The following is a 9,795-nucleotide window of genomic DNA, read 5'->3' as shown; positions in this document are numbered from 1 at the left end:
CTTTCAACAGACTAGATTTGTTCAAACACGCACACAAGGATTTATCTGTCAGAAACAGTACAAAATCTTGTTGAAGCAGTTAATTTTTCACTGGATTTTATTCATGCTCTGGGACAAAAAGGAAGTCAACACAAGGTTTCCACTAAAACATTTTATAGTTTTTATCAATGCTTGTCTTTTCTCACTTGCATGAAGACAGTTTGGCACAAAAGCTATCTGACACGTTTGCGTCACACTTCACTCTTTGTGCATGAAATTGCAGCTCTCCTTCACAATTCACACTCTTCCATTGGGGGTGGATGGGGGAGCAAATAGCTTCAATGACACAGCACATTGAACAGATCTTTTCAATACTTGCAGCTGTACATGACAATTCAGTCTTCTGTTGGGGATGGATGGGGGAGCACCGTTACTTAAATTAAACATTGCATTTAAAAATCGTTTTTAATTACACTTGCAAGTGTATACTGCTATTCCCACTTTGTTAGGAGCGGATGGAGGAGCACAATGACTTCAATCACTCCAAACTTAACAAATCTTGTCAATACACTTGCAGTTGTACATTAGGCAAAAAAAAAAAATAGGTGTGGTTACGGTAACATAGCCAAAAAAAATAGGGTAGGTAGGTAGGCAATCACGTTGTTGTTTTTTTAACTTTTTTTTCTAATGTGTACAAATTAAACCTACTTGACAGGGAAATAAGTGTGCGACTCGGGCGCTTTCGCTTTCATTGCGTCTTTTGCACTCGTTTTTTTTTTTTTTTTTTTTTTTTTTGACAAATGTAATAAAAAGTTATAGGATCGGCCCCTAAAAATAGGCTAGGTCGGGTTACCGTAACCACACCTATTTTTTTTTTAGGCCTTACAATTAACTCTTTTCCACTAGGGGGTGAATGGAGACCAATATCACTTCAATCACACATCATGCTTAAAAAAATCATACTTACTACTGAACAAAACCATTCACACTTTTTCACTGAGGGTGCACGAAGAAGCACAATCAGTTCAATCACACATCAAACCTAGAAATCTGTTCTATTATACTGGCATCTGTTCATTACTGTTTATACTCTTCCACTCGGGTTGAATGGGGGAGCACGATCACTTCAACCAAACATTGCATTTAAACATTTTTGTAGCTACACTTTCAACTGTTCATTGCTACATGTATTTGCATTCTTCCGTTAGGGTTGGGACAGAGGAGTACAGTTACTTCAACGCTGCACAATATATATAGTATAATTGTTATCGTTATAATAAAAACTAAATCTTTTTGATGACACTTGATTCTGCTCATTGCTATTCACACTTTGTTAGAGGCAGATGGAGGAGAACAATCAAACATCACACTCTAAAAATCTTTTCATTTACACTTTCAACTGTAAATATAAATGTACATTCGAGTCAGTGAGTGTTGAGAGCACAATCTGTCTTTCTTTATTTGGTGTTTAACGTCGTTTTCAACCACGAAGGTTATATCGCGACAGGGGAAGGGGGGAGATGGGATAGAGCCACTTGTCAATTGTTTCTTGTTCACAAAAGCACTAATAAAAAAATTGCTCCAGGGGCTTGCAACGTAGTACAATATATTACCTTACTGGGAGAATGCAAGTTTCCAGTACAAAGGACTTAACATTTCTTACGTACTGCTTGACTAAAATCTTTACAAACATTGAGTATATTCTATACAAGAAACACTTAACAAGGGTAAAAGGAGAAACAGAATCCGTTAGTCGCCTCTTACGACATGCTGGGGAGCATCGGGTAAATTCTTCCCCCTAACCCGCGGGGGGTGAGAGCACAATCAAGTTGATCGTCACTGTCACTGTTCTGCTACAAACAGAAGCTATGACAGCATGATGTCGGCCTGCAGAGCAGAAGACAGCCGTTGTGACAGGAAACGACATCTCTCTTCATGTGAAGCTAGCTCCAGCTGCAATGCATCAGTCGGGGAGATCTGAAAACGCAAATCATGAAATGTTGAAGGTAACTCTCTTCTGGCAGTATGAAGGCAGATCAGTCTTTCTCAATCAAAAGACAAGAGAGGTTAGTTATTTCTTCAATATTATAAAGAAGTACATTTAAAAAAATTAATATTTAGTCATTACAAAGCAACCTATCTGTTTTGAATTTCAGTCTCCTGTTGACATTTGAAAAATGATGCCTGGATGATGTAATGAAAAAAATCAAATCGCCAGCAGCTTCTATTGAACATTTCAGTTTTTGTTAGGTGCTTATAACTATTATATGATATGCATCATAAAAATACACATTGTTATTATTATTGTTATCATTATTTTAAAAACAATCGAAGACTGACTGGTAAATATGCTTAATTCAATCACTTTTTTTTTTTAAAGACAAAAAATGTATTGCATGTGCAAAGAAGTCTTTAACTATGGTCAGTTTCTATTTGATCACTTCAGAAACTGTGCATGTACATGTCTGAAAATAACACATGCCACCATCTCTCGCTGTATGCAAATGTTAAAATATTTTAAACTGACCTGAAGAACAGTGTATCCAGCCTTTCCCAGTTGACGTTTCATTGTACGCAGATGCCCCAGCATGTGTGTATTATCGTTCAGTGCATATTGGCTGTTGCTTGACACCAGTATGGCTAACCTAGGAAAACGTGACAGTCAAACATTAATGGTTCGCTCAATTTCACTGATGTAACTGGTCAGAGTTTATTTTTTTGTGAACAGAATATTGCAAGCACTATTTCCACTGTGAACATCAAAAACACAACTTTGCAAGGTCACAATTAAAATCGGCAGCAGCAATACTGTGCATGCCGACGTGGCATGCATTCACCTATTTTTTTTTTGTAAATACATTTTGCTCTAGTCCTTTGACGGTGTAAAGAAAGAAAACCGTGTTTTTATCGGCGCACCTTGTTGTGACCTGTTTTTTGTGGAGCGTTATTTAACTACCTTTACGCGTGAGACTCCCGTGCTCTTTTTCGTGTCCTGGTTTTCGTGTGAGCGCTGCATAACTGCGTAGTAGGTTTTAGAATACGTGTGACCCACGTGTGTTTAGTTTTTAATGTCAGCTAGTTCCTTGTTCTTCTTTTTGTAAATAGTAGTCTCACCCTACCCTGTTTTAGGAATGTTGTTGGTTGGTCAATATGGTGACCTTTTACCTTTAAAATGAACTATTCCATGTTAGGTTTTTGTTTTCTATAAATATTACTGTTTGACTTCCTCTCATCAGTCGATCTGAGGGTTTTACGGAAGAGTTTGGATATTCGTTCTGTAAACGTATCAAAGTTAACAAGTGAACCAATGGAGTGTTTCTTGTGATGTTTTTAAAGTCAACGTAACGTGTTTGGATACAGTTTTATCTAAAGTTTGTGAATAGTCTTGTGCCCTTCGTTTGAGAGGCTACACGTTTTGGTACTCTGGACAACGCACACAGCGCATAAGGTAATTTTGTTGTTACTTGTTTGTGTTGTATTTTGGTCGCCATTTCGTAATGACTTCATGAGTTTTTTACATTTAGTCAAGTTTTGACTAAATGTTTTAACATAGAGGGGGAATCGAGACGAGGGTCATGGTGTATGTGTGTGTGTGTGCGTGTGTGTGTGTGTGTAGAGCGATTCAGAGTAAACTACTGGACCGATCTTTATGAAATTTGACATGAGAGTTCCTGGGTATGATTTTTTTCATTTTTTCGATAAATGTCTTTGATGACGTCATATCCGGCTTTTTGTAAAAGTTGAGGCGGCACTGTCACACCCTCATTTTTCAATCAAATTGATTGAAATTTTGGCCAAGCAATCTTCGACGAAGGCCGGACTTCGGCATTGCATTTCAGCTTGGTGGCTTAAAAATTAATTAATGACTTTGGTCATTAAAAATCTGAAAATTGTAAAAAAAATTATTTTTTTTATAAAACGATCCAAATTTACGTTCATCTTATTCTTCATCATTTTCTGATTCCAAAAACATATACATATGTTATATTTGGATTAAAAACAAGCTCTGAAAATTAAAAAAATTAAAAATTATGATCAAAATTAAATTTTCGAAATCAATTTAAAAACACTTTCATCTTATTCCTTGTCGGTTCCTGATTCCAAAAACATATAGATATGATATGTTTGGATTAAAAACACGCTCAGAAAGTTAAAACGAAGAGAGGTACAGTAAAGCGTGCTATGAAGCACAGCGCAACCGCTACCGCGCCAAACAGGCTCGTCACTTTCACTGCCTTTTGCACTAGCGGCGGACTACGTTTAATTTCATTCTGTGAGTTCCACAGCTTGACTAAATGTAGTAATTTCGCCTTACGCGACTTGTTTATGTTTAACGTGAGTTGAGGTAGTATCTTTTTTGTAACTTTGAATAACGCAGGAACGTTGTCTTGTAGAGATTTTTTAGTATGACAGTTTGTTATTGTATTCTTGGCCTGATGAGTCAACGTTTGTATTTTCCGTAACGTAGCCATTTTGGTTTGTAACGTATTTATGCTAAGTTTCTTGAGTATTCTTAGTGTTTATTGTTTTTAACGTAAGGAACGTAATCCTTTCTTAAAAGTCAAAGGATTAATCAACGAGTGTTTGGTTATTGTAACTTTTTTGTGTTTGTTTGTTTTCGCCTGTTTTGTGTTTGTTATTTTTTTCCTTTTTGTTTTTTGCGTTTTGTTTATGCATTTTTGATACCTTTGCCATGTCTGATAATTTGTTTTCTTTTCTCTTTTTCTTTCTGTTTAGTTTTTTACCGCAATATGCAATACTGAATATCGCAATATGCAATACTGAATATCGCAATATGCAATACTGAATATCACAATGAACATATCCTGTCATCGCAATCCCACTATTACGATGCAGAGTTAATAAACCAGTATTTTTGCGCATTATCGCTTGTAACCTGTGTTTGTCATTTCGTATGAACAATTTCTAGTACCAGCCTCGCACACGAAGGCACGCAAAAATACAACAATCACAACAAAAAATAATGTTTGGTTCTGACAAAATAGGGTTTTTTCATCATCAGACCTTAGCTGTTGGTTTTACACTGATAAAAACCAGAAAAGCATCTCCTTCATTTCTTGGAGAGAAAAAAAGCCAAATTATTACTACCGAAGCAAACAATGACCTTGTTACAAAGCTAGGGACAGGATTGTTGACTGGCTGTTCTAGAGCCACGTTTGCTGGTTGCGGTTTGGTGAGAGCGGAGTACAACTGGTCTGTGATGGCTCGTTGGGTGAATTCTCTCCTCAGCCATGCTGACTGTGCCAGTTGCCTTGCTGCTGGGGATGTGAAACTTATGAAGCCATGCTCGGTGCAGTGCTGAAGCTCTATGACTGAAAAGAAGAATAAAGACGATGATAAACAGATGAAGGAAGAATATGAGGTCACAAGAACCCCCACAAAACTTATGCAACAGTTCATCAATTTAACAGTATAGCTTTCTGCTTGATCACCAAAGCATGGATGCATATAAATGCATGGACACATTAAAATGCACGTACACAACATCTTCTAAATCAAACACCAGAAGAAGTTGGCAAAGTAAACTGTCTTGAATGGATGTCAAGAAAATAGACACGTCATCAGTAACTTTGACTATGATTAAAATTCTTTTCCCTTGCAATTCTTACATTGATGTCATCATTTCTAGTTAAAACAACCAAGCATTGAAACCTGCAAACATTCATCCACATTTCACCCTTTACTGCCACCTTCGTTCTGTTCACCTGCTGTTTTAAAGTGAAGCAGAGGATAACAACAGTGGACCTTCTCAGAACCAAGACAGTGTTCTAGAGAAGTCAGCACTGCAAGAAGCCCCGTCCTTGTCTGCAGTTCTGTCTCAAGGTCACGGGACACAGAAGGGTGTTGCATCAGCACTGTCAAATGGTCCTGGAACAAAATCTTCTGTCAGCAGAGGCAAGAAGTCTCATCATTGCAGACGGTTATGTATCCTTAACTTAATTTTTACAAAATCAAAATCTTGTGGAATTCTGTCAGCATGAAAATCCCACATCTTGGGGTTTTTTTAACTAAAATTTGGAAAGCAGAGAAACACTCTTTTGTTACTTGAGCAATGCAAGTACTTTTTTGTTATTGTTCAAATACTATTAAACAATTGTACAGTGGCAGGTAAATTCTCACCTCAGATAGCAGACACCCCTTGTAGTCTGGACATTCCATCTTAACTGTTTCATTCAACAGCAGCAGCTGAATACTCTTCTCTTTATCTGAGCCACTCTCTGTAATCAGCAAAACAATGAAAGCAATTTTTGGTCAAATGTGGCCACAGATAAGAAGCTATATTCTTGTACAGTCTGCTAACCAGCGATGATAAAACTTGGGTTTGCTTCTTTCTTTCTTTATTTATTTGGTGTTTTACGTCGTTTTCAACCGTTCAAGGTTATATCGCGACGGAGGGAAGGGGGGTGATGGAATAGAGCCACTTGTCAATTGTTTCTTGTTCACAAAAGCACAAATCAAAAATTTGCTCCAGGGGCTTGCAACGTAGTACAATATTATGAATATATTACCTTACTGGGAGAATGCAAGTTTCCAGTACAAAGGACTTAACATTTCTTACATACTGCTTGACTAAAATCTTTTCAAAAATTGACTATATTCTTTCTTTCTTTTTTTATTTGGTGTTCAACGTCGTTTTCAACCGTTTAAGGTTATATCGCGACGGGGAAAGGGGTAGGGGATGGGATAGAGCCACTTGTTAATTGTTTCTTGTTCACAAAAGCACGAATCAAAATTTTGCTCCAGGGGCTTGCAACGTAGTACAATATATCATATGACCTTACTGGGAGAATGCAAGTTTCCAGTACAAAGGACTTAACATTTCTTACATACTGCTTGACTAAAATCTTTACAAACATTGACTATATTCTATACAAGAAACACTTAACAAGGGTAAAAGAAGAAACAGAATCCGTTAGTCGCCTCTTACGACATGCTGGGGAGCATCGGGTAAATTCTTCCCCCTAACCCGCGGGGGGTTTGGGTTTGCTTGAGTTCCTAGATAATGGAAGCAATTAAGGACACCTAAAAACCTAAACATTAAAATAAGAAAGTAGTATATAATATCAAGTCATTTCTACATTCTCTGTACTACAGTTCACATTTCGATTTAATCTGGTGAACATGAAAACTGTAAACAGTGGTATGACTTGCACACTTTTTTCAGTTTATCAACTGTTTAGCATTGAAGTCCTAGTCTCAGACCTTACAAAACAGCATGTAAACTGCCCTGAAAGAGACATGAAAAACACACATGATTAAAATTTGAAACATTAGTATAGTCTGAACATCTAACAAGAACGCAAAGCTGTATTTGATATCTACGTAAGAGCCTTTTGACAATTTCAGGTGACAGACAAAATAAACTGTGATTACAATTTCTTTTTAAAGTCTGGACATTTAACAAGAGCCCAAATCTGTATGTGATACCCACGTAATAGCCTGTTGGCAATTTCAGGTGACAGACACTCCTGTAGAAGCCTTTCAGGGAAAACAGCCAGGTACACCAGTCCCATCAGAAGCTCTGCCAAGGACTCAGGGAAATTTCTGCTGTTGTGCCTTGCCTCGAAACACTCCATCAGCTGCTTGTATCTTGTCTCCCATCCCTCGGGCTGAAACTGAAGAGTCCCGCAGGCCCACACGAACTTTGAAATGTCCTTGGTGCGAATGTTTCGTTGTTGCGTGAGGATCTTCTCAGCCCTGCTGAAAAGGCCTTCAAAGAGCTGAGTATGGTTGACTGGTATTGAAGCAAAGGTGAATGCAATATGCATAATAGGGTTGATCGTATTGTAATTTGACAAGAACTTACTCTGGACCAGTTGGTCTCCAAGTTGTTCGTAAAAGCTGGCTTTGATGTAACTTGCATGGCGAAACATTTTCACAAAGTCAAGCAACAGAAAGGGTTCCAGTGATTCTAAGTCTCTCAACAGTTTCTTTGCGATTGCATCAAGAAGATCTTGTGACGACAGTCTTGAATTCCCCCTGAAGAACCCAACACAAATCACACCCAGATCATTTACATGGAACTTGTCTAGATTTGTTAAGAGGTATTCTTCAACTTTGTGAAAAAGCATTGCAGGCGCATTGCCGTGAATGAAGATGTACAGAAACAGTTGAGACACTTCTCCTGGTGATGGGGTCAGCTCATCAAACATTTCATCAATGACACCGAACATCTGTGACAAGAACTGACGAAAAGTGAAGCCTTGAATGTAGAATCCGTGACATGCCTGTAGCATCAAAGCCAGTGACATTCTGTACAGTCGTTTGACCAGTAGCTGTTCAATGTCTTTCAGATGAGCAGTCTTGGCAACCTCATCTGTGGGTGGAGTATAGATCGCACAAACCAGGTCTGTCGTTGATACCTCTGCCAAAGGGGTGGCCAGTGAGAAGCTGGGGTTGCCTGCTAAAATGAGAAGGAAAAAAAATGCTATTGCACACCTCATAAACCTCTCTTTCTGTTATTTGGGTAGCAAACCCTGTAACCTTAATTACTCTCACCTCCAACTATTATCAGATTCCAAAAGAAAACTTTCAGCATGAACATCAAAACACCCTGCACTAAACTGGCAGGACTCTGAGACATTCGCAAGAACCCAGTCCTCTACGGAAGAAGAAGAAGAAGACATAAATGTTTTTATACAAGGTATTTTTTGTGTAACTTGGGTATAAAAAAATCTGCTTTTATACTATATGATAGTACAGGAGTATTGAAAACTCCAGGCCAGAAAAATGCACATTGTATGGTGAAATGCCAACGGCCACTTCCAAACAGACTGAAGGACTGCATACTATTAAGGTTGTACATGTATTGAGGTCTAACGAATGACGTCTCACAACGTGCGTGGTCGTCCTTGGCGGTCAAGAAAGCCGCCGCGATCATTGCGCAGACGACACTTCTAGACCGCCAATATTTTTTGTGCGCATCACGTGCTCCACATAAATCGGCCGGAAACAAAGCAATTGGGAAACCTGGATAGCTTAATCATAGCCTTGGCTACAGCATATCTCAGGTGTTAAATTATCCTGCAACCAGCTAGAAATGAAAATAGACCTACCTGGTACAGCAAAACTGTCTGCATGTCTTCTGTTGAGTGATTGTAGCAGGATGTCAGAAACAGGTCTGATGGGGTCGTATGATTTTAACTGGCGCCTCTCAAATCCTTGGCGCAGTTGGAAGTCAGCAGCATGGCTTTTCTTGGCAGGAAGTTTTGCAGCAGAGTAGTGGCTGTTGGGAATAATGAGTCCAATAAATTTGTGTGGGAAGGTGAACCTCTGGCATCTTGGGCAGACCAAGGACGGTGCCTTGCAAATCAGTTGGAATGAACGCAGCATCACCTAAAGCAGAAAACAATCACAGTCACAAATGATGTATCTGTTCTGGATACAGTGTTACCTGTCAAGAAAGATCACCCATGGGACTTTTGCTATAACAATAAGAGGTGCTCATTTATTGCAGGTGTAACTTTTTCTCATGCCAGTAGGGCGACTTTGGAGTGCGTGTAGCCAGTGCGTAAGTAAAACCAAAACTAAAAGCATCAATGATATGTGCATGTTATCGTAAACGGTGGGAGTGTGTGTATGTGTCACACTCACAGTGTGTGTGTGCGCGTGTGTGCGTCACAGTGTGTGTGTGTGTGTGTGTGTGTGTGTGTGTGTGTGTGTGTTTGTGTGTGCATACTTATGTGTACAACCGGACGACGAACGGTTTCACACATCCACGATGCACACTTTGAAAGTCAAAATTCCAAATTTCATGTGCCTGCCCGATCAGGAAGTAACTTGAGAGTTGCTCCT

General features: G+C 38.8%; 1 protein-coding gene across 1 annotated transcript; it reads right to left on the bottom strand.

Annotated features, from left to right (window-relative positions):
• Positions 1-79: 79 nt before the first annotated feature.
• Positions 80-9,793, bottom strand: LOC138973426 (FAST kinase domain-containing protein 5, mitochondrial-like). Its single transcript, XM_070346147.1, has 8 exons — positions 9,680-9,793; positions 9,057-9,336; positions 7,433-8,404; positions 6,121-6,218; positions 5,706-5,868; positions 5,105-5,312; positions 2,507-2,624; positions 80-1,956 (listed from the first exon to the last, which is right to left on the bottom strand). Exons 2-8 carry the CDS (start codon positions 9,331-9,333, stop codon positions 1,846-1,848), a joined length of 1,947 nt encoding a protein of 648 aa, XP_070202248.1. The 5' UTR covers positions 9,334-9,336; positions 9,680-9,793; the 3' UTR covers positions 80-1,845.
• Positions 9,794-9,795: the final 2 nt, after the last annotated feature.

Source organism: Littorina saxatilis, linkage group LG1, assembly GCF_037325665.1.
Source record: "Littorina saxatilis isolate snail1 linkage group LG1, US_GU_Lsax_2.0, whole genome shotgun sequence".
NCBI classification, from domain to species: Eukaryota; Metazoa; Mollusca; class Gastropoda; order Littorinimorpha; family Littorinidae; genus Littorina; species Littorina saxatilis.
This window is presented reverse-complemented; position numbering and strand designations above follow the sequence as displayed.